The sequence below is a fragment of the Equus przewalskii genome, chromosome 29, assembly GCF_037783145.1.
Source record: "Equus przewalskii isolate Varuska chromosome 29, EquPr2, whole genome shotgun sequence".
Lineage (NCBI taxonomy): Eukaryota > Metazoa > Chordata > Mammalia > Perissodactyla > Equidae > Equus > Equus przewalskii.
Genome location: NC_091859.1, coordinates 12,226,498 through 12,252,531, shown reverse-complemented (window position 1 = coordinate 12,252,531; position 26,034 = coordinate 12,226,498). Strand labels below are relative to the sequence as shown.

Sequence of the window (26,034 nt, the reverse complement as noted above, 5' to 3'; positions counted from 1 at the left end):
CAGCCCAGGGTTTGTGGGTTTGGATCCTGGGCATGGACATACACACCACTCATCAAGCCATGCTGTGGCAGCATCTCACATACAAAATGGGGGAAGATTGGCACAGGGACAGCTTCCTTAAGCAAAAAGAAAGGGGAAGATTGGCAATAGATGTTAGCTCAGGGCCAGTCTTCCTCTCCTCCCCCACCCCCCAAAACAGAAGAAAAGCACTTCTCTAAACTGATAAAGGGAAAAAAAATCCGTAGCTAACATTGTACTTAACAGTAAAATATTGAGTGCTTTTCCACTAACATTGGGGTAGAGATGAAGATGTCTGCTTTAACTCTTCTCTTCAAAATTTTAGTAGATGTCCTAGATAGTACAGTAAGTCTTGAAAAAGAAATTAAAAGTAAACAGAGAACGCTAAATTATTTTTACTTACTGGTGACATACCGTGTATATAAAAATCCTAAGGGATCTTAAAAAAAAAGCAACAACTTGACTTACCATTGTTCTAGGATAGAAAGCTTATATTATAAAATCATTTTTTTTCTAGAGAGACATTAATGAAGATATAAATAAATATACCAAGTTCATAGATTGGAAAACTCAATTTTTTAAGATGTCAGTGTTCCCCAAATGGGTCTATAGAATCAATGTAATCCAATTCAGAATCCCAGCAGGCTCTTTTTTGGGGTAGAAATTGACAAGCTGATTTCAAAATTTATGTGGAAAGGCAAGGAAATAATCATAAAAAAGAAAAACATTAAAAAATGGTTAGGGTTGAGAACCACTGAGTTAGAAATGTATTATGTTGATTTTAAAAGGTTTGAATGTAGTTTCAAGTGCTTTAAAATAGATTATTTTCTGAGAAATTACACATGGAGCTAATTAAAGCAATAGAAAAATGGAAGAATGAGAAAAATGTGAATGTAAGTCCAAATGTAAATAATGTAACATTCCCGACATTTTTTGTGTAAGTCCCCCATAGACACAATAGATGAATGGAAAGACATGAATTGTTTTACATTTATAATAGGTGTATTATTTAGGGTTCTTTATTTGCAAGCTGCAGAAACTGATGCTGACTAAGACAGAAAAAGAAGGAAGAAAGAATTATTGGCAGTCACAGGGGCTCAAAGAAACAATGGGGTGCTTGGCAATGACATGGAAAAGGGCAAGAATGACAACAGTTCTGAAAACTAGAAACCAGGATCCTTGACTACAGTAGTAGTTACAGCCTGGGCATAATGGTTTTGAATTGAATGAGATGCCAACTTTTTTATCTCTTTGTTCCTCTCCTGAAGATTCAAAATCCAAAGAGGGTAAATCTAACTGGACAAATGTGGAGGGTCATTTTCAAAGATGGTAGCAGTATTTTTCTCTTCGCTCTACTCATGCATTTTGCAATTTGACTTTGTTGCATCTTCCATCAAAAAGTGGAGTTTATCCACTCTTGAATCAGTCTGAAGTTAACTGGGTGACTTGCTTTGGCCAGTGAGACATTAGCAAATGTGACACAAACAGAGGCTTTACTAGCACTTGCGTGTTGGGCTTACTTCTTTCAGCTAGAGTTGGAACTCTGAGTTTACAATGTGAACAAATTGGAGCTAGCATTTTGGAGAGACCACATGCAAGAGAACCAAGGTAACTCGCTGAGAGCCTGCCTCCTGCCAGAATGTGAGTGAGACCATCTTAGAGCATCCTCCCCAACTCGGGTCAACAGATAACAGCAGTGCAGAAGTGACGCAGGTCAAGACCAGCCGAACGACTGATCATGGAGGCCTAGCTGAAATTGCTAACCCACACAATCAGGAGTAAATAAAATTTTTGTTTGTTAAGCCACTAAGTTTTCAGGTAATTTGTTATGCAGCAGTAGAAAACTGGTATTAAAAAAAAGGTGGCATTAAAACAACTAAAGCGTGTAGCATGGCTGTGGACTTACATTCTCCCTTACAGAATAATATGCCGCAAACCAGTTGTAATATAATACAACCGTAAGAGGGATGATAATCATAGTAATAAAAGAAAACATATATTGAGTCCTCTCAACGTGCTGGCATTTATCCAAGGATTTTATTATTTGATGGACATATTATTTTCCTTATTTTATAAATAAAGCAACTGAAGCATAGTTAAGTAACTCAGCCAACGTCATAAAACCAAATGTTATAGAGCTAGGATTTGAACTTAGTTTGTCTCTAGAACTTAGATGTAAATGTTTGGCACCAATACATGTCTCTTTATAGCAAGAAATATTAATTCCTACAAGATCCCATTAAAGTTAATTAGAAGGATTATATGAAAACGTGAAGAGGTTGGGGTCGTTATCCTTTCTTAGACTATGGGTTTCATATTGAGACAGTATGCTAAATAGCTTCCTGCTATGAAAGAGGAGGACATTCTCATACTTTGATTTATTTCTGTCTCCTCCCATTTCAATTCTTGATTTTGTTGGTTATTTTTAAATTTTAATTTATATGTTTCCCATTAACATAATTCCTATAGATTTTAAACCTTATTTCCTTATTTGAATTAACGGTCACTTCTATCATTTAACGTGGCTTTTCTGTTCCTGACATCTTTACTTTGTTTGCGCTCTTGGTTGGCTGTTTCATGATCATTTAGTTCCTCCCATCAGATCTCTTATGGATAAGATTATTTGCCTGTGGCCTTTATAATTGGAATAATACAAAATAATTGAGTATAAAAACTGGAGATCAAGTGGTTTTTTTCCTTAGTTTTCATAGAGGTTATTGAATATCCTAAAAAGTCTTTTTATTTCTCTTTTCTACTTCTGTTTGAAATCTGTAGGAATCTTTATCCCACTAATTTCTCTGTGTTGACCTTCTGTATTATTATTATTTGAAATTATAAGTCTAGGAAAAAACATCTGTTATTTAATCTTTTAATATTTTGTGTTTTATTTTAATATTCTATTCCCTTGTCTGGGTCTGCCAGTTTTGTTTGTTGGGTCACATTTATCTAACTTCAGTTTTCATTAGCTTTTTCTCAAAATTACTTTAAAATATTTGTCTCTTTTCATTTTTTTTTTTGAGCTGTTTCCTTAAGCCTCTCCTCCATATCTCTGGATGTGGTTGCAGTAGTTTTTTCTAGTTTTACTTTTTCTAATGTCCCTTTCATTCCTGTGATGAATTTTCCCGTTTCTTGCCTGTATTCACTATTCATCCACCTAAATTTTTTCTTCCTGTTTATCTTTTATGTCTTTTCTTTGAGCTTTCTTTTCAAGAGGGACTCTTTTATCTTTCTTTTGTTGAATCTCTGTGCTCTTTTTTTTGTTTTGGTGAGAAAGATTGGCCCTGAGCTAACATCTGCTGTCAGTCTTCCTCTTTTTTGGCTGGAGGAAGATGGTCCCTGAGCTAACATCCGAGCCAGTCTCCCTCGTATGTGGGATGCTGCCACAGCATGGCCTGATGAACGGTGTGTGGTTCCATGCCTGGGATCTGAACCTGTGAACCCCAGGCTGCCAAAGTGGAGCATGCAAACTTAACCACTATGCCACCAGGCCAGTTGCTTTTTTTTTTTTTTTTTTTAAATAAGTATTCTCTTTAAAATTCTGGAGCTCTCTGTTTCCTGATATATATTCTACATTTGTCTCTTCCTTATGTTTCTTCTCTCAGCTACTACCCCTCCATCTTCCTGTTTCTATATAAAACTCTTTCATTCTTAGCAGTTACTCATCTTTGAAAGATTTTATTTTTTCCTTTTTCTCCCCAAAGCCCCCCAGTACATAGTTGTATGTTCTTCGTTGTGGGTCCTTCTAGTTGTGGCATGTGGGACGCTGCCTCAGCGTGGTCTGATGAGCAGTGCCATGTCCGCGCCCGGGATTCGAACCAACGAAACACTGGGCCGCCTGCAGCGGAGCGCGCGAACTTAACCACTCGGCCACGGGGCCAGCCCCAGCAGTTACTCATCTTTGAATGGGGAGAGTGCTATCTTGTCATACTATTTGATAAAGAAATAATAGTACCACACAAATGGAGCATAGATGGAATGATCTGAGGCACTCCACATCTTTCGTTCAGATTTATTCTCTGAAACAGGAGTTGTCAAGTTTTTTCAATAGAGTCAGTAAATATTTTAGGTTTTGTAGTCCATACAAAATGAGTCTGCTGTGGCAGCACAAAAGAGCCATAGAAAATATGTAAATATGTGGACATGGCTACGTTCTAATAAAATTTTACTTAGAAAATCAGACAGTGGGCTGTATTTGACCCATGGGCAATATTTTGTTGACCCCTGCTCTTGAATATCTGTTGCTCGGTTGGAGATAGGAGCCCCTTACCAGGTAATGAGGACAGCTGATGCAACTGCTAGGTGCGGATGAAGGGTGGTAGATGATAGCTTGTCCCCCAGCCGACTCTGTCACAGGAATGGATGGGGCGCACTTGGCCTAGGCTGTGCGGTTACTTGGTACTCATGTACTACTGCCTATGTGACCTGTAGAGTACCAATACTTTATCACCCTCTCTGCCTCACTTCCTTCCTGGACATTCCTGCTTCATTTCTTCTTCCATTCCCAGATGGAGCAACAGTAACACAGTTTTAGCAACCGTCAGCCTCACTTTATGTTCTCTTTTTAATCTATGTTTGTGGCCTACTTTTATAGACTGAGTTCTTCAGGCAAGCTTTTGGCATCATAAAAATTTTTGTCTTTCAAAAAAGTCGAATCTTGAAAAGTTGAGATTAGTTTGGCTTCCAAATTGTTGTCTCATATACAAAATTTTTACAAATCCATTCAGAAACTTAATTTATATCTTTACTTTTGGCTATTTGTTATGAGAATCAAGGCTGCCCCAGGGAGAGAAGCCCAAGGCATCCTGGCCTACGTGCCAATCTGTGTCATCCTCCGGGAAGTATAGGACTTCTGACCCGATTCGCATCTAAAGTTACATGACCACACGATAACCAGACCCCACCTGTGCCTGATACCATTTTAACGACTTTTTTACATGGTCTTTCCTTTGTCTTGTAAAACGAATAACTCACATACCTATGCCTTATAAATTTAGCCCTACTCTCAACACATTGCAGCTCTTCGCTGCCCATGGGTCCTGTCCTCATGCTATTCTCTAAATAGGAGAGCACTGCTACCATCCCTTGAGAGTCCAAGAAATCTTTCTTTTGACTCCTCGGCTCACTGAGCTGGCATCAATTTGCAGCCTCTATACAAGAAAGGAATACCTCTGACCTGTGAGTATAGGGCCTTGGGGTAAAAAAACCTGAAAAACAAAAGAGCACCCAAACACAGTAGTGCAAAATATTTGTAGTTAGCGGACAATATTATTCTGTCGTACTTCTTTCAGTTCATTCATTTGAGAATGTGAGATGAGCAAGATAAAGTCATTCCCTGTCAGAGCTTATGGCCTAGTGAAGAAGAGAATTTTTTCCCCCAGACTTACATGTTATGGTGGAAATTTCAGTGTTACCTGCAACCCCACCCCATATTTTCCTACAGCCACCCCAGACAAGAGCAGAAGATGGGAGAGGGTAAGAAACAGAGTGAGAAAAGAGAGTTCAAATTATTTTACTTGTAATATCATTACACTTGTAATATCATTACATTTACTTGTAATATCACTTTTTTTTTGCTTGTAACAGAAAAGGAGCTCTACATGCATGCAAATACATATTTCACATCCCTTTTTAATATGTTTAATTTTATAAAAGTTGCCTAGGATTATTGCATTATACAATCTGTCTATATAGGTGTGCATATTTTAGTCATTTATAATATGTTACATTTATATTCTGTTTACATTAGACATTGATTTTTTTTTCATAGAAAATATGAACTTTGGGTAGTCTGATAGGAATTTTTAAACGTAAATTTTGCCAAAGGATATCCTATGTCAATTGGTGTGATTATTCATTGGATATGTGAAAAACACACAGCATTGTCCAATAGTGTTACTTTCCATTTTTACTTATTTGTTGGTACATTTTTTCCAGCAAAGAGCAGAAATGTATGGAAGAAATACAATTTCTGAGGTAATTAATTTGAGGGCGGTTTATGAGCAGTGTTACTCCCCCAAGGGGAGTCCTCCGCCCACTGCAAGACATGCCACTAGTCAGGAGGCAAGGTGCTAGCAGAGAAAGGATTTTATTACAGCTTGCTAGCAAGAGGGAAGACTGCTGACTCCTGTTCAAAAGAACCATCTGACAGAACAAAGACTGCAGCCCAGTTATATATGGGGCTGGTCTCCAGGTTGGGGAGGTGGCTAGTCTCTGGGTGGGGCCTCCATCTGATCTCCAGGTCGGGTTGACATCTGGTGCCAGCTCCTGACAGTCCTTTGTTTTACTGGATATGCATCAGAGACTGGAGCACTGCCTTATACCTTGATCTTTCAGTTGTCATTGATGGCTGTCAGCATAGGCTCTCTGCCTAGGGGTCATCACATTCCTAAGGAACTCAAAAGAACAAAGTTATCTCTTAAAGCGGCTGGGAGGGGTCACAAAATCTACAGAGCATGTCTAGGCTAGTTAATCAGAGGATATTCAAAGTACGACAATATGGTTTCTTTTCTACAGTATGGCTTCCCTTATGTCAGCCTTGTGTTGAGCCAGTATCAGTCACACTATCTTTTACATTTTTTCTTTATGAAATGGTGGGTATTTTTACTGTAATAATGTCTCCAAACTTTGATACAATTCTTATCTTTCTATTTGTATGGAAAAATCAAAATGAATCGCAGACCAATGTTTATTGAGGAAACTAAGGTTAAGAGTGATTAATTACTAAAAGGTATACAACTAATAAGTAAAAGAGATGGGACACAACTCTAAGTTTGTCAGATTAAAATCAATGTTGTTATCCATGTATCAGTCAAGTTACTATGACAACAGCTTTTGTTGCTAGTGCCTGTTGAGTTGCTTTCCACTCCTAGTGGCCCTGTGTACCATAGAGCAGAACCCTGCCTGGTCTTTTTGCACCATCCTCTCACCTTCTGATACTCTATCAGACAATGCTCCACTACTATTCATAGGGTTTTCACGGCCAGCTTTTTCAGAAGTGGGTGGCCAGGTCCTTCTTCCTAATCTGTCTTAGTCTGGAAGCTCTGCTGAAACCTGTCCACCATGGGTGACCCTGCTGGTGTTTGAAATACCGGCGGCATGGCTTTCAGCATGACAGCAACTTGCAGCCCCCACAATATGACAACCAACAGATGGGTGGTGTGTTTCCCTGACTGAGACAGGTACCCTGGCCTCAGTGGTGAGAGTGCTCAATCTTCACCACTAGACCACCAGGGCTGGATATCTTTAGATAATTCAATAAATGTAGACCTTTAATCTAGATAATTCATGTCTCACAAATCACAATTTCTTACATGTCAGGTTGTTTTCTTCCAGAGAAAATTACTTGGAAAATTAGCTTATTTCAATTTTTCAATGGTTGCATTTATTTATTTATGCAACTAATATTTATGACCTCTAGGGGGGAATATTGCAAATTAAACGGACACAATCCCCAACCTCATGAAGATATTTCCATATCAAAACTTTGTTGGCCTCTCTAAAGTAGTCACTATGAGAAGTTTTTCTCTTGTGCTAGAGATGTGTCTGTCATTCAAAACATTTGGGGAAGCCTTCTCTTTCGGAATTTCCTTCACTGTCTTCCTCTTAGTCTTCACCAAATCCTAAACAAGTGTTTTCTCTTAGGGTATATATTTTAATTTTGGAAACAACTAAACACTATCTAAACCTAAAAGCAACAAGTAAATTACATGGTCAAGTTAAAGAATTTCTTTTCACTGGGTTACTCAGCACCCTGTCTCTTGTTCATCGTATCATAAGTTAAAGTATGATTGGCTGTTTCTCTGACTTTCAGTGTAAATCTTCAGCAGTTCTATCAAAGAACTTCATTTTTTCTAGCCATGAATGGCAGAATTCTTGGGATATCATTTCTAAGCCTCCTGGTCTGTGTTGAAGAAAAGCACTCAGATGTTTAGTCACTTTGTAAAAGAGACCATCTCGTTGTTTTGTAGTCCTGCATGGTAGACTTACTGATCTGTGTCTGAATATAGAAAAGGGTAGGAGATCTAACACAAAAGGAAAAAGAAGGGAAAAATGACAAAGTGATGGCACTGTTTTTCTTGAGTTGTTTGAGAGAGTGTTCACACAAACATGAATTTTTACCACTTCCCACCTCTGTTTATGCTGTTTCTTATGTTTGGTGTGGCCTTACTCCATTTCTGCCCAACTCTAATGTCACTTTCATCCAACTTTTCCGATCTCTCCTACTGTAATGATGTTGGGTCATTTAAATTGTACAATGTAGTATAGTTGAGATGTGCCTTTCTCTCTATTTGATATAAGCTCCTTAAAAGCAGATATTGTATGTTTCATTAATGTTTGTATCTCTTAAGGTCCCATCATAATTAATATCAAATGAGTGAATGGATGAAAATATGAACAGAAGAGATTCTGTGTAAGACAAATTTACAGGGAGGGTATACAATCGTGTATGTAATTCTATAGGTAATAAAATAAGGGATATACTTTAGTCAGAGTGGAAAAAGGGAAAGAGAAAGGAAAGAAGGAAAGAAAGAAGAAAAAGAGTCACAAAGTTTTAATTCCTAATGAACAGAGTATACAGTATGCATTGGAGCATATCTGAGATTGTTACTGAACTGAAATGGGTTTGCTTCCTGGATAGTTAAAATCAGACTCTCCACCAGAAATAGTTGTCACACAAAGTAGAGTTTATTTGCAGCAAATAGGAGACCATGTGGAATCATTTCCAAAGTTGTGGCTCCTTGAACAAAGGGAAGTAGGTCCTTTTATTTTGGGTGAGGAATGAATATTTGAAAGGAGAGTTTTACTATAACAGGTAGAGGTGAATATTAGCAGGCGCAGGCACAGTCTGAAAACATGCTTTCACATACATCATGTGTCATGCTAATAAGACCTAGGCTCCTCTTAGGGCTGAGATTTTAGGATAAAGATGAAATGAAGGGCATCTTTTGGCCATCTCTGGGCCACCTGCACAAGTGCTGGCCTTGCAGTGGGACCTCATCTGGTTCAGGCCAGTTGAGACTGGTATCTCTTCCCAGCATAGCTCTGAAAAACAACCCTGAGAGAGTGTTAATCACCTTTAAACTTTCTTCGAGCTGCTTAAGGCATACACACGTGACAAGATCCAAGTAGATTTTTGCAAGAAAGAAGTTAGCGTGTGTACTTTACAGTTCTCACACTTCTGAAAGTATTAATCTCGGGAAAGCCAAGGACAATTGTATGTTTTATATCCTGCAGAAAGAGTTTCCATCATAAAAATTAATAAGAAAGGGTCTTCAGTATTTATAATATTTTTCCCCATTAAATTTTATCATTTTTCAACTTAAAACTTTACAGGTACCTACAGAATATTGGACATACAGATTCAAGATCCATAAGACTTTATTGCCTTGAATCAAGGATTTATTTGATATCCTCTTCCATCTTTTCTTCGTGTCAACTAACATTTTAAGGAAGACAATATATTTGCCACAAGGGAATTTTTAAAAATAATACTACCCACACTTTCCAATGCCTAAGAATAGCAAAGTGGTAAAAAGAGAATTAGATGATGAGGTTATTGAGTCTGTCAAAGACCTTCTTTCCAATGAAGACTCAGCTGACGATGCTTTTAAGAAGAGTGAACTAATTGTTGATGTCCAAGAAGAGAAAGATACAGATGTTGAAGAAGGATCTGAAGTTGAAGATGAAAGACCAGCTTGGAACAATAAGCTTCAGTACATCCTGGCTCAAGTTGGATTTTCTGTAGGTTTAGGGAATGTGTGGCGATTCCCATACCTATGTCAGAAGAATGGGGGTGGTAAGTTTTTGTTTTTGTGTTTTTTTTTAAATAATATGTTGCTGAGTAAATGGCAAGTGATTATCTCAAATGGCCCCTGTAGTTGCTGCAGTCTTGTTATTTTAGAAACTATGAATTCCATTGTAAGGCTGGGCAGACTTCTTTGTTGGAAGTGAGCTCAGCTCTGTTTTCAGATTAGGTTTCCATAGGAGCAGATGGCTTGCTGTGAATACTCAAGGGTTGCTGAAGGGTAACAAACTCTCAGGTTTTTTGTGTGGATGCTGTTAAACATCTCTAAAGTACTGACTTTTCTAGCAAACATTGCATCCCCTGTGCCTATTAGTTATTCTCTTTGGAGAAAAACCTAGTTTCTGATATAAGACAATATTGGTGAAGGAAGACAGACTTTCTCTCCACAACTTATTAACTCTGAATTTTAAGTTGTTTCTCTCTTCAAAAAAGCAGAAATTACATATAATTTAGAATGATTATAGTCTTCAAGTGCTGACCAGAAGTTTGTAGATCCCACTCAAAGGGACTTCACCAGATAATTAGTATAATACCAGACATTCTTCATCCTTAGCTATCATAGGTATTTGGTTCCTAATTCTATAGGATTTGGGGACAATGTTTCATTTCAAAGAAAACTTTCAAGAAATTAGCATTCGTAATTTTAAACAAAAATATTTGCATCAACACGATATTCTAGATTTTTGTATTTATGTATAATTACCAAGAGTTCCATAGCAAAAATTGCAAGAAAAAAATTAGCTAACATTTGAGTTGAAGCTTTATTATCGCTATACATGGAAGGTGTTAAAATAAGTGTGGTTAAAAACTACATATTCTTTGAGCTGCATTTCAGCACACAAAGGATAGAAACATTATTTTGGTATTTGATTACGGTCTGTGATAGTTTTGTTGACTGGACAAAAATATGGTTTTATTTTTGATATAGTTGTAACCTACAAATTAAATGAAATAATATAACCATTCACATGTGAAATTTCTTCTTATCCACTAAGAGATAAAAAGCTAAGGTGTTATGGTGACAAAATATGTTTAAGATCTTGCTTAGTTAATTCAACCAGGCACAAAATGACAGGTTTGGAAGAAGTAGCTTGTTTGACAAATCTGCCTGAGAAGTAAGGATCAGTATGTGAAGTCGGTGATGCACTATACATTACTCCACTGAAATTGTAAGCTCCTTAGCTAGCCGTTAACATCACATCACATATGAATTATTTATCAAATCAGCTATAAGCGGCAATGTACTATCTGCTTTTTGTTTTTCACATATCATTCCATTTGCCAAGACTGGCAGAAGATGAATTCTGATTTTCAGGCCTTTTCCCTATGAGCCTTACTGGCCATACTTTTAAGGAAGAAGACCGTCTTGGCTGAAAATCAGGTTGCCTTCCATTTAATATAATTTTTGGCTTGATGGAGGGCTTTAAAGGATTTCATCTTTAGTAATTAGTTATTAACAAAAATTGCTCCTCCTTCATTTCATTTGTAAAAAGAGTCAAAAGGCTCTTCCTAGTATTGTTTCCTCCCTTCTAATACTAGAGATTGACATTATAAAATGTCAGTGGACTTTATCGTTTCAAGATGGCTGTGAGAGTCAAAAAGGTTGTACTCAGCATGCAATATAGCACTGAGCCTTCTAGGTGTTTGAGTACTGTCTTCTGGCTGTTTAGTGAAATAGTCTCAGGCTACCTAAATCGTATTCATTCATCATTTGAAGCACTTTATGAATAATAGAACTAAAAAGTAATAGACCTAGCGTAAGTTGAGTTGTCTGAAGATATTATATTTAAAGCACAATGGTTAAACTTAATACGTGATATAATATAGAAGCTACCAGCTCAAATTTTGAAGCCATTGCGACTATGAAGCCTGGCACTAGCCATGTGACCTTTCACAAGTTTACTTCTTGGGCTTAGTTCCCACACCTGTAAAATGAAGATAATAATGGTACTTACTGCATTGGATTCTCGTAAGGAGTATATGAGTAACTACTTGTAACGTGCTTAGAAATGTGCCTGGCAAATAGTAAATGCTCAGTTATATGATAGCTACGTCTATTTTTAATATGGGGGGCTAATGTTAGAGTAGTTAAGTTAGAAGGAAAGGCTAAGTATCGAATAGTATGTTATGTGCACATAATTAAGGAAAGATTCCCAATGAGTCCAGTCTTAATTCATTCTCTCTTTTTTTCTAGTCGTTCACACATACGTACCCATTCACACTCTAGCATTTGATGCAGGTGTTACAATGAACTTTTGGTCCTTTGGAAAACATTTTTAGATCATTAGTGCCTGAAGTTTGCTAATGATTTTGGAATTAGAATTTTGATAATTCTGTTTTATAAGCTCATGCATCCATACTTACATTACATATCCCTTTCTAGAATCAACTCAAGTCAGAAAGACTGCAAATCAGCCATGAGAAAGTAGAGATTTCTTACTCTCGTTTATTTTTATGGAAAATGAAGCTCTTTTACTCTTTCAATAAAATGAAGCAAATTATTCACTGGTATCCTTACTTTTATCGTCATTTTTTTTTATCAGAAACTCTTTGTAGCAGTCAAATTCAGGTTTCAAATACTAGGCAGTTTAAAGTACTGAAATTGCATTTTCTTTAAAGTTTATATATACATATATAATTTATATATAATATGTTATTAGGTCTTATAATTATACTATATAAAAGTTCAAATATCATCTTTCATGAGATAATCAGAATTAGTGTCTTCTCTACTGTGACTGTTGAAAATATAATCTATTTTGTTTGCTCTTGTCTCTGTAGGTGCATATCTTTTGCCATATTTAATACTGCTTCTGGTAATAGGTATTCCCCTTTTTTTTCTGGAACTTTCTGTGGGCCAAAGAATTCGGCGAGGAAGCATTGGTGTATGGAATTACATAAGCCCTAAACTGGGCGGGATTGGATTTGCAAGTTGTGTAGTAAGTTTCTTGGTATGGTATATGCCATATAATTTTTACAGGGTTTGTAGTTATATAGTTTGTATTTACATGAAACTTTTGAGTGTGTATTTCCACTCTTTTAATCATATGTTAAAAAAAAACACTACTGGAGCTTGCACTAAAACACAAAACAAGCTGTAAATAATATAGTTCAATCTTGCTAATGCATGTAAGGCCGATGAGCCATCTTTTTAGAAAAGATAACATGTTTCAAATAAAATAAAATGAGGAGGATATTCAAATGTTAAATGGGGTTTTATGCATTTCATTGCATTGTTTCAAAAGAAGGGGTGTGAGCGGTTCGCTGTAATCGCATGCTTTTATTTTGCAGGTGTGCTTTTTCGTGGCTCTCTACTACAACGTCATCATCGGCTGGAGTTTGTTTTATTTTTCTCAGTCCTTTCAGCAACCTCTACCTTGGGATCAGTGTCCTTTGGTGAAAAATGCTTCACACACTTGTAAGACATGTACAGCGTAATGTTTTTGTGTTTAAAGATCATAAAGTTGGTAAAGGCATGAGCTTTCAAGACTTTTTCTTTTTAAAATAATGTGGGAAAATCTTTCAAAATTATTTCCTCACATTTAGGATTGGCATACTCAGAAAGATAGACCTTTGGCACCATCTAATTTTACTGGCTCTCCCCAAGGTATTTTATTGTGCCCCATGACATTAGGGTAAAATATTATAGGCCTTCAGTTGTTAATTGGACAATCTTTTATTTTCTACACCTTTCTTGATGCCTTACATTTTCACTAAAATAAAATGAGGACAAAAAGAAGAATTTGGATTGAAATAATTGTTTTTATGTCTTCAATTCTGTTGTTTCACATTCCATCATTTATTTTTATATCCTAGAATATAAATGAAGAACAATTCCCTATCATAGTGTTGTCCAGTAAACACAGAATGCAACTCACATATGTAGTCTGAAACTTTCCGATAGCCACATTTCTTTTTTTAAAGATTGGCACTTGAGCTAACAACTATTGCCAATCTTTTTTGTTTTTTTTCTGCTTTTTCTCGCCAAATCCCCCCAGAACACAGTTGTATATATTTTAGTTGTGGGTTCTTCTAGTTGTGGCATGTGGGATGCTGCCTCAGCGTGGTCTAACTGGTGTCGTGTCCGCGCCCAGGATCCGAACAGTGAAACCCTGGGCCGCTGAAGCAGAGTGTGCAAACTTAACCACTCGGCCATGGGGACAATCCCTCTGGTAGCCACATTTTAAAAAAGTAAAAAGAAACAGATGAAGTATTTTCTTTAATCCAATATATCCAAAATATTAACATTTCAACATATAATTAATATTACAAATATTAATGTAATAATCTGCTTTATTTTTCTTGTATTAAGTCTCCAAAATCCCCCTTGTATTTTATATTTACAGCCCATGTCACTTTAGACTAGCTCCATATGGCTAGCAGGTAGCCTATTTGACAGCTCTGCCCCAGGAAGTTGATCAGATAATTTTGGGGGTAGAAGGGGCTATAAAACTGATATGTCTTAATTACTTTAATAAAAAGCTAACATATTCCTATTTTAGAAATGTGTAAAAGGAAATATCAAAGAGGATATGTGTCTATGGATTTTCCACATTTTTGCACAGTTGAGTTTTTATTGTGAATTTAAATGCTTCTGTAGAATAAGTAGTACTTTCCTAGGAAATGTTAAGTGTTGATTTACAGGTTTACTGGAAGAAAAATTGTCTTGTTGGTGTCTTAATATCTCATTGTCTCTTTGTGTCTGAAATGATCGTGTTACCCTTCTTTCTACAGTTGTAGAGCCAGAATGTGAAAAAAGTTCTGCCACCACATATTACTGGTACAGAGAAGCACTGAATATTTCCAATTCCATTTCTGAAAGTGGGGGCTTAAACTGGAAGATGACCATCTGCTTGCTGGCTGCCTGGGTCGTGGTTTGCTTGGCTATGATCAAAGGCATTCAGTCTTCTGGAAAAGTTAGTATGTTAGAGCTCTGATTCTGCTAATCCCCATGATTCCTGGGTTCTACGCCCGCCTCAAGCTCTGTTACGAAGCTCTGTGGGCAAACTGCAAGTAGTACTTCATTTTAGGTAGTTAATTAAAGATTGGTTAAAAGTGGTGCTTTTTCAAATGTGTTTAAATTAAAGAAAGGGCATAAATAAAGATGTAAGTGTTTTATAGTGAAATCTAAGTCCTTTAGAATCTTTCCTTATTTCATCAAGATCTTCTGTGAAATGTTTTGTCAGGACCCGAAAGTCCTTTCTTTTTGCTTGTATTCAGTTGACCTTAATGTTTTAGTTTTCTCATTACCTGCTAATTCCAATCACGGAAATTGGGGAAAGTGGCAGGATGAAGAATTCGTTCATTTTTTTGGTGTTGTATCATTTATTTTTCTCTACTATGGGTTTTCTAAGGAATAGTTGCATAAAAGCTTTTAAAATAGTCTAGTGTGGAGGGCTTCTTAAAATATCTGAACATCATTAGGTAGTTATGATAATCTCAACAAGGAGCTCAGAGTAATGTAGAAGATTAAAGGGCATGCCTGCCAGGGCACATGGAACATTTTAAAAGGCTGTGGTTGAAAAAGACATTAAGTGAATTCTAGATACCTCGAGTTCTTTTTTTTAAAGATGCATTATGAAAGTAATTGCTGTTCACCATTTTGCTTTTATATTACATTTTCTTTTCATTATTACTATCATTGCTTTAAAGCTCTCTACATCTTTTGGCTGGACCATAGCAAGAATTTATTGTGGGTGCTGCTTCTCTCTACCCCTCAGCAGTCCATCTCTACCATTTTTTCTTTCCAAAGCATAGATCTGATCATGTATCTTTCCAGGCTAATATTTTACCAGTCAGCATCATGTGCTAGTAGGAGTGGGACCAGTAGTAGTAGTAGTAGTAGTAGTAGGTAGTAGTAGTAGGTAGTAGTGGTAGTAAATGATATGGTGAAGATGATTCTCACAATGATCAGAGCAAGAACACTAACAGAGATCAATATTTCTTCTATGTTTATTTTGCTCTAGGCCCTGTGGTAATTGCTTTATATGCTTTATCCCTTTTAATTCTAAAGAAATTCTAAGAAGTAATTGCTACTCTCGGGCCTATTTTAAAGGTAAAAAAACAAATTTGAGAAATGACGTAACTTGCCCGAAGTGTCATAGCTAGTAAGTGCTGGTACCTGGCGTCAAACCTGACAGGTCCGTCTAAATCTAGAGCCCGTGTTATTTAATTGTAGCACTGTAATGTCTCTCACTGTTGTATTTTTTTCCCATCAGATAGTGGACTCTTAGGGCAGAAGTCTGTCTAATTCATCTTTGCTTCCTGTTACTTCATTGAATTCAAAATGTTTAATGATATTTTTAATTTGTAAGCCATAGCTGATTTTATATTAACCTTCCTGCTGGAACTCCTATACCATTTTTCCTTTGAAGAAATGAACGTGGTGGATAACACATCTGAATCTTTCAGTCTTTTCTGAATGTTAATGTACTGTGTGATTAAATTCAATTAATTTGTTCAATTGGACGTGTCTTCTGCTATATCAGAGAGACATTGCAGTCAGGTTATAAATAAAGGAATAGATTCTTAAGCCAAATCTAACCATATTTACAAGCATGCTAAGAAAATGTCATTTGGTAGAAAGGGTACCAACTGTGGTCAGCCAGAGAAGTCCAGAACTCCCCGTGCTCCATTGTTACTGCCACATTTTGTTTCTTCTTAGTCTGAGTATGTGTCTTATCATTTAAAGAAATATTCATCCTTTTCTTATCACAGGATTTGGGATATTTTTCTAATGTCATGTAATATAACTTTATCTTACAAAATGTAATACAATGTGTTAGTACGTACAGTTTATTATTTCTATAAGAAGGCTTCAGGGAGAATGGCTTTTGGTCAGAATTTGAAGTAAGAATTCAGTAGGTGTGGATGGGGAGAAAGCTGTAAGTAATGTGAGCAAAGGGATGGAAATCTAAATTGTCACAGTCTCTTTGTCTGAAACAATGATCTAAATATAAGAAGAAGAAATTTGTTAGGATTGAATGGAAAGCTCTATGTTTGTCTTCCAAAGCAGCCTCCAAATGAACAATCACACAAGTAGAGAATAGAGAACCATGGTTTAAGGGTAGTATATGAAAAAAATGACTTAGATTAGAGGATTTAGTAGCTAAAAGAAGAGTATGAGTCAGCTTGTGATATGTGTGGCCAAACATACAAACATACACACAGACACACACACCACACAAAATGCTAATTAGAAACTGCATGAATTAAAAGAGGAGTCTGACAGTGTCATTCTCCTTGGGCCAGGTAGACACACCTCACTGGACTGTGCCTGCAGTACTGGATTTCTCTGAAATCTTTACTTCCTCCTTTATTATGGAGAAGAGAAATCTCAGCCCTGTGATCACAATCTTCAAATAGTTGAATCAAAAGAAGAATCAGGCTTGGGGGCTGGCCCCATGGGCGAGTGGTTGAGTTCGCGCGCTCAGCTCCAGGCGGCCCAGTGTTTCGTTGGTTCGAATCCTGGGTGCGGACGTGGTGCTGCTCATCGGGCCATGCTGAGGCGGCATCCCACGTGCCACAACTAGAGGGACCCACAACGAAGAATATACAACTACGTACCGGGGGGCTTTGGGGAGAAAAAGGAAAAAAATAAAATCTTAAAAAAAAAAAAAGAAGAAGAATCAGGCTCATTCTGTGTGGCCACAGAGAGCAGAACTATGATCCAATATTGGGGATTATGGAGATTGGCAGAGTGGTGGTACATCTTCAAAGAAAGGAAGACCTTTCAGCCATGAGGCCTGGTACCTTAGTTGTCCCAGTGCAGCATCACTGGAGGTGTCAGAGGTTGCATGTCCCTTTGTTACAGCCTCTATTAAGGGGATGCCTGCCCCAAAAAAGCAGGATAGAAAGGAGAAGCTCTAAGCTTTCTTCTGACCCTAAGGTAATATTTTCTACTAGTACTGCTTTGCCATAGTTACTACTACTGTTCTAAGTTCTTTTCTTTGCCTACATTAGCTTGTTTAATCTTTGTGTCAGCCAGATGATTTGTGTTTTTATCCCCATTTTACTACAAGGTTAAGAAGCTTAGATACAATAAAGAATTGGCCAGAATTAAACAACTGATAAGTGGCAGAGCTAGAACTAGGCTCTGAAGTCCTCAAAGAGAAGGTGTGTTTATAGTAAACATTTTAATATGTAAAAAGAAATAACTCAATGATTTCATGTTTTTTGTTCTTCAGTACTTGAGTAGAATAAAAATATTTTTATACAACATTTTGATTGATAAACTAATCTCTTACTGCATGTACTTGCTGTGAAGGCATTTCAGCTGTCGAGACCCAGGAGTCTTAAAATCAGACAAAGAAACATATTTCATTGTGTTGTTTCCCAGTTCTTAAAAATGTGTACTTCTTGGACAATGTAAGGATCATTCATCTGTTCATTTAACACATATTTCGTCTGGAGATACAGCAATGAACCAGGCAGACAAAATGCCTGTCCTCATGGAATGTCATTCTAGTGGCAGAGGCAGACAATAAAATTGGCAAAATAATTTTAGGTAGTGATGCATAACATAAAGTACGGTAAGGAGAATGTGTAACAATTTGCATGTAGTTAGGTAGAATTTAGCCTATTTTTAATAATATTGTGCAGCTGACTGTGTTGGTATAATAAGATCAGACTCATTTGATTAAATGTAAAGAATTTGTGTTTAAAAACACAATACGGGTGTGTCTGTAAAAGTGCTGACTTAAGATACATCTTTAAATTTCATAATTTAATAATTAAATATTTTGCCCTTTTGCCTGCTCGCAGAACAAGAAAATTCAGACATGACCTACTTAACCCTACTGGAATGTTTAAAATCTTGACTGTTATTTTTCTCTTTGTTATAATGAACGTGAAATTTTCCTGTTCTCTTTTAGGAAGCTATGCTAGAGTCTTGTATCACTGAATCCAGATCAATATCTTTCAGAACTCAAAACGTGTTAAATTAATAAATGAAAATTGAAATGAGTCCAGTCGTATATTAGTATATGATTTAAAAAGTACTGCAGAATAAAGATAAGTTGATTTTTTTTTAGGGAATGTATTCAGAAAGGACAATTTAACTTCCTATAAATTCTCTCTTAATGTACAATATTTTTGAGTATCTACTATATGTCAGGTGCTGATGGATATGCAAAGATGAACAAGCCACAGTTTTGTCCTCATGGAACCCATAATTTAATCGGTGGACAGATAATTAGCAGAATAAGTGCGGTAGTAGAGGCACATAAAGTGCATGATAGCAGAGGCAGCCACTGAAATTCACATGGGTTTGGGGGAAAGCTTCACAGAGGAGGTAACTTTTGGGCTAGAGTTTGATGTTTGAAGCAGTTCACCAGAAAGTTCAGAGAGAGAACACTGGATGTGCAAAGCCCAACGACTGCTGAGTACCCCTGTGTGACTTTTACATACAATCTGTGCAGCTCTTCGGAGATGAAACTTGAAATGTGAGTGAATAGCAGATCCTGAAGGATCTGTGGACACTGGTCACAGCGGCTGTTACCTGATAAATGGTGTGGGATATCGGAGGGTGTTTGGCAGTTCATTGATACCATCAGCTCTTTGGTTTGGAAAGTAATGTGGATGGTGGATTTCAGGGATGAAGGGGAGAGCTGGCAGGGAGAATCTGGAGGCCAGGTGAGCAGGGACCTGTCATAAAAGTGGAAGGTCACACGTCATTGAGGATGGAAACGAAGGGACAGACGTCAGATTTCTGTGATGGAATCACTTGGTCTTGTTGACCAGTTGGTTATGGCACGTGGGAAAGAGGGACTTATTAAGGGTGTGTTTGGAGTTGTTGAGCCTGGATAAATACAAGTACCGAAAGAATCAGTTCTTCCCTTAGTCTCTAATTTGCAACTATATTTAAAACATACTGAGTAAATTTATTGGAAAAATTCTATCGACCTTTCCAGACTAGTTCAGTGTGTAGCCTTCATTTTCAGTTTTAAATAAATGGGATTAATGGAAGTCATTTAAGTCACGTATAAGGCAGCAAATTTGAGTTCTGTTTAAAAAAACAAAAAGATAAGGTGCTGTGCAGAAGCGAATCCATGCCTCTGGCTAGCCTCAAGATTTGTGAAGAAGAATCGTAAAAGGGATAGCTTTAATTCAGGTGAGATCAGGCTACTTAACTAGATACATAGTAAGCTAACAAATTTAAAGAATGCTAAAAGTAGGCAAGAAGAATGAACAAAAAAGTACTGTGAAGGCATTCTGATAAAAAGAAATGTGGGTGAATGGAAGTAATCAAGGAATTAAACCAGGTTGAAATGATTGAAAAATTAAGTTCTATTATAACTGAATAAGATGATTATTTTTATTTTTATATGGATTCCTAAGTATGTTGAGATTTTATTTGTAATATTAATTTTTTTCTTAGGGTGTTCCACATGTGTTTAAATCTAAGTGGATAGAACTATAGAAGAAAAGCAGATTATGATGTCGACTTACATTGTTTGTTTATAGTGCTTATTGAGTTCAATCTCTCTTACATGCCCTGAGCCATCCTCTGCTATGACAATTTTTCCTCCATTCTTCCCACCCTCCATTCCTCCCTTCCCCAAACACATATCATATGCCCACTATGTACCAGCACCTGTGTTATGTGTTTGGGATATGGTAGCCAATAGAAGGGAAAAGGCCCTAGCCCTTGCTAAGCTTGTATTCCAGTAGGGGAGACTGGTGGTGGTCTAGTGGTTAAGATTTGGTGCTCTCACTGGGTTGGTTTCCTGGTCAGGGAACCACACCGTCCCTCTGGTGGTTGTCATACTGTGGCGGCTGCATGTCACTGTGATGCTGAAAGCTATGCTACTGGTATTTCAAATACCACCAGGGTCACTCATGGTGGACAGATTTCAGCAGAGCTTCTAGACTAAGGCAGACTAGGAAGAAGGACCTAGCCATCCCCTTCCAAAAAAATTGGTCATGAAAACCCTGTGAATAACCGCGGAGCGCTGTCTGATACAGTGCTAGAAGGGGAGAGAATGGCGCAGGGTTCCGCTCTGCTCTACGCAGGCTCCCTAGGAGTCAGAATTGACTGGATGGCACTAACAACAAAGGGGAGACTGGAAATTAGTAAGTAAATGTATAAATAACATAATTTTGACAGTGCTGAGTCCCGTCAAAAAAAAACAAAACAAGATAATATGGAGGGTTCATAGAGCACAGGGGAGGGCAGATGGGGGATATCGGATGGAAAAAAGTGTAGCCTTATTTTGGGTGGTCTGGAAAGATTTCCTGGAGAAGGTGAAGATGAGATGTAAATGACAGAGAGAAGCGAGTCATGCTCAGAGGAGGGAGATGAGCGCCTCAGACTGAGGGCCCAGCCCTGCTCTGGCCCTGAAGCTGAAGAGCTTGGTCTGCCCACAGCCAGCAGGGGCCTGCTGGGCCAGAACTCAGCCCGGGGAAGAGTGCTGGGGCAGGCAGGTAGGGCTCCAGCGTAAGGCTTTGCAGGTGGGAAGGAGGAATTCAAGTTTTGTTCCAAGTGTTTTAGAAATCCCTGGAGTGTGTTAAGCAGTGAATGAGATAACCCAAGTTATCTCTGGTTAACCTGGAAACCAGTTAGGAGAATGTTACAAATAGTGCAGGACTACTTCTGGACGTTTGACTTTAGCCGCTGGATGGTTGGTGGGGCCATTTACTTAGAGATGGGTGGGGACAGCTTTAGGGGAAATTCAGAAGTTCCCTTGGGGACCTGAAAAGTCTTAGAGACCCACAGGGCTTCCACGTGGAGATGTCAAAATGTCTAGTTAGGACAATTCTTTTCCTATGATAAACATTTGCTTAACTTTAATGGTGAAAATGCTGAAGAAGAAAGTAAAACCTTTACGTGGTTAACTGTTGAGGTTCTGTAGGAGACAACATAGGGACCACTCTCTACTCCAGAAGCTTTACAGAATCTTAGTGGAACTTACGTTAATGGGAAAAAAAGCCTTTTCTTTTCCTTCTGCCTACAATAATGAAAGTAGAAATTTGTTAGGGAGTCAGTGACCACTCATTTCTCTTAAATATTGCTTATTTTATGAACTATAAGGAATTAGCACTATTTCAAGTTACTCTATATCTATGGACTATTTTAAAGGAGATTAAACCAGGAAGATTTCTTATTTTTCTGTATATCTCAAATAGGATCTTAAATAGGTTATGTTGAATCAAGACTAATTAGCCATTCTAGTAAGATGGCTATACAACTTATTGATAGTGTTATTAATCATACTATAAAAACAGTAACTGTCAAAGTACAGAACAGAACACATAATCTTAACTATAAAAAAGACTGTAGTTAGTGTATCTCACCTATTTTTATTTTTCTTTCTTTGCAGATCATGTATTTCAGTTCTCTGTTTCCATATGTCGTACTTCTCTGCTTCCTCATCAGAGCGCTCCTGTTAAACGGCTCAACTGATGGCATCCGCCACATGTTCACCCCTAAGGTGTGTACTGTACTTCTGGTTAAGGTTTATTACCATGAAAGCATTCCGTTTATTGTTAAAATATTCCCATAGTTAGATTTAAGGGATAATTATTCTAACACATGTACATTAGACTTTTAAATTACAGCTGTTATGTTAACCAGCCTAGGAAAACTAGAGCCTTTGTATATCTATAATTATATCCATCCAGCTCCAATTTAAATTCCGTTTTAGTTCTAGAGTAAGACTATCACTATTTAAGCTTCAAAAATTCCTCTTTTATAGTCAATTAATTTCTAATTTTTACACGGATAAATTCTAGAACTTTTCAATCTCTATTTACTCTTCTTCCTCCTCTATTTCAGGAGTTATTAACATTTTTGTATCATGGACCCCTTTGATAAAACCAATAGTAGGATCTTCTTACCAGAAAAAATAATCAACATATTAATTTGCTTCGTGTTTCAGGAGGTTGACAGATCACTTAAAATCCATGGACTCAGGTTAAGAACCCTGCTATGCTCTAGATCCTGTCTCAGAAGAAATCAATGCTTTCTTGTTTTTTGTTTGTTTGTTTGGAGATTTTGTACCTTCTGGGAGAATATTTATAGTTCTGAGTTTGGGAAGTTCTGTAACTTTTGTAGATGCATATACATTTTAGGAAAATTCTTCATAGGCACATAAAAGCTCAGACCTTATGCTCTGCCATTCAGCTTAGAGCTGAACTCAACACTGGACCCATTGAATCCGATTCATCATTACTCGTGGACTTGTTATATTGATTTTACAGGAAATGAAAACAAGTTTTGAGCTATATATATATTTTGGTCACCAAAATGAAGTTGCACCTCACTATTAGTTTGCTAACACTATCATAGGCAGACACTGAGTTATAAAGATGCAATTTCAAAATTAGTTCAGAAATGAGAAGTTATCTGAATGTGCAGCCAGGTCGTGTTGAGATTTGGGCAGAAGATATTAGCTTTCCTGGAATTCTTCGTCACACCGGCAGCTGCCTTGATCCTGTGTAAAAGAGGCTGTGTTCTTTAGGTGTCTGGTTCCAACATGGTGTTCGTTCTTTAGCAACAAAATGCTGACATTGGTATCTGGTTTTCTTGAATAGTTCAAAAGTCCAACATTTAGAGTTGTTGGAACTCCTCAGTGGATAACTAGTTGAGGTTTATAAATTTCAGCTATATTGTAATTTAAATCAGCTTCAAATGGGCCATACTTAATGACCCAAAATATTTATATTTGTAATATTGAAAGAAAAGTTTTCTGAGTTTATTTATTTATTTATTTATTTATTTTTTTGAGGAAGATTAGCCCTGAGCTAACTGCTGCCAAGCCTCCTCTGTTTTTTTGCTGAGGAAGACTAGCCCTGAGCTAACATCCATGCCCATCTTCCTCTGCTTTATATGTGGGACGTGTACCACAGCATGGTGTGCCAAACGGTGCCATGTCCGCACCCGGGATCCAAACCGGCAAACCCCAGGCCAATCAAAGCGGAATGTGCGAACTTAACCGCTGTGCCAGCGGGCCGGCCCCAAGTTTTCTGAGTTTAAAACAACTTGCTTTGATGTGAATTTCTGGAATGTTACCTGTTTCTAAGTTAGCAATTGCTTGTGACATAATTCTAAATATTTGGTTTAAATAGATGTTTTAGAATTTACATACTTTGATATGACACTTTTACATGGCCCCGTATTTAAAACTGCATCGTTATTAATGTTTTAAACCTCTACTAGGTGACGAGGATTTTAGGCTGGTTAATTTTAAACCTGAAGATGAGAAGCAGGCTCCGAGGAGTGGAATTTGCTTGCCCTTTGTTGGGAAACATTTACATTTGTAAGGGAAACCTCTATCTGTAAAGATGCCTCCTCTCTGTGCCAGGAAGAAGGGGGATGGCCTTATCTCTAGAAACTCTTAATCAATGCCAAAGGCAAGAACTCAAGTTGTTTACTGTCTGGCAACCTCATGTAACTGACACCCCCCCCCCCCAAATCCTCCTTTGTCATTAGCTGAAGATAATATTTAAGCGGTGATTTCTGCCATTTACTCAATCCGGTTTGATTCTTATCTAAAAGTTGTGGGACCGCCCAATGGCCGGACCCTACTGGCACTGATACCATTTTAACTTTTTTACATATTCTTTCCTTTGTCTTGTAAAGAGATAACTCACATACCTATGCCTTAAATTTAGCCTTACTCTCCACCCATGTTTGCAGCAGAGGCGGCAGCAGCAGCAGCTCCCCATGCCAGCAGCAGCTCTGACTGCCCATGGGTCCTGTCCCCATGTCAGCAGCAGCATGCAGGCACCAGCTCTGCCTACCCATGGGTCCTGTCCCCATGCTATTCCACACTATTCTCTAAATAAAAGAGCACTACTGCCAGATCTTGAGAGTCCAAGAAATCTTTCTTTCGACTCCTCAGCTCACTGACCCCACATCACTAGGGATCACTATTAGTATAGTTCAGCTCGCTTTTTTTTTTGACTGTTGATAAGATTTTGTGTCACTGTAGGATGTGAGAGTTAATACAGTAATGATAAGAAGTTGTCAATTGCTTTTTAGTTTACATTGTTTAGGTAAGACAGAGGAAGTACCTAAGCACTTGAAATATTCCCCAAACAGTAAATGGAGATTTTGTTCCTGAATTGGGCGTTACCTGACGAATGTCTTTGGTAAATAGGTGTTGCCTGCCATCTAGTGGGTACAGTAGAGAAAGACAGCTGAGTGTTTTGTAGTAGATCAGTATTAACCACGGAATGGTAATGTAGCAATGGTCAATAAACAGTATGCATATCTTAGTTATTTGTAAGTTATAAATATAATCATGATTATGTTCCATGAGAATATTTAATATATTTTAATAATAATCACTAAAATTCGTTGAACAAGAAAGCCTAATATTTGAGAGAGGATGCATTTTGGAATTAACTTGTGTTCATATTTCAGCTCCACCCCAGAACTTCTGTAACCTCAGTCAGGTTACTTAACCTTTCTAAAATTCAGATAACAGTAGCAACAATTTCACAGATTGTAGTGAAGATTAAATTAGATAATCCATATAAAATGCTTATCAGTGTGCCTACAACTTTGATCCATACATGTTAGCAATTCCCGAGCACTTGGAGCGTGGTAGGCGACGTGGTAAGTGGTCCATGTCTTGTCACTCCCATCTTGCAAGTGGGGCCGCTTATCCCAGGCTGCACTGCTTTTAGGTTATTAAATGGCAGAACCAGGATCTGAAACTTGCTGTGGAACTCATTCCTTACTGTATTTGACATAGCTCCCAATAAAGGCAATTTCATTGTAATAGTAAAAAAGAGATAAAATACCAATTTAAACACTCCTGTTACTGAAATCAAACTTGACTGTTTATTGAGGTCTGTGTCAGATATGGCTAATATTAATTGTCCCATTTAAAAGATTTGGTTGTATACAATACAGTGCTAATTGTCTAAGAAGTAAAGTAGAGCTACTTGAAACACGTGTTCAGCACAGATTCAGACCTTTAGAACTTTGGATCTGAAAGGGTCTTAGAAATGACATGGTTGAATTTCTTCAATTTTCAAAGAAAAGGCTTTCAGGAAACTATAGAATGAATGAATGATATATACATGAATATGCAAAGTACAAATAGTTCAACTCTACCAAGCTTATAATTATTATCTACTTTGACTATTATTATTTTTTTTTTCTTAAGATTGGCACCTGGGCTAACAACTGTTGCCAATCTTTATTTATTTTTTTTTCTGCTTTATCTCCCCAAACCCCGCCTGTACACAGTTGTATATCT

General features: G+C 37.4%; 1 protein-coding gene across 7 annotated transcripts in view; it reads left to right on the top strand.

The window, feature by feature from the left end:
* The window catches only part of SLC6A15 (solute carrier family 6 member 15), a 52,168-nt gene that overhangs the window by 12,094 nt on the left and 14,040 nt on the right, over positions 1-26,034 (top strand). For all 7 annotated transcript variants that reach the window (XM_070600614.1, XM_070600611.1, XM_070600612.1 and 4 more), the window contains 5 exons: positions 9,352-9,814; positions 12,605-12,762; positions 13,115-13,241; positions 14,558-14,739; positions 22,144-22,254. In XM_070600614.1, the coding sequence (XP_070456715.1) occupies positions 9,526-9,814; positions 12,605-12,762; positions 13,115-13,241; positions 14,558-14,739; positions 22,144-22,254 (867 nt within the window). In that variant the 5' untranslated portion in view covers positions 9,352-9,525. The remainder of the gene's footprint in view (positions 1-9,351; positions 9,815-12,604; positions 12,763-13,114; positions 13,242-14,557; positions 14,740-22,143; positions 22,255-26,034) is intronic.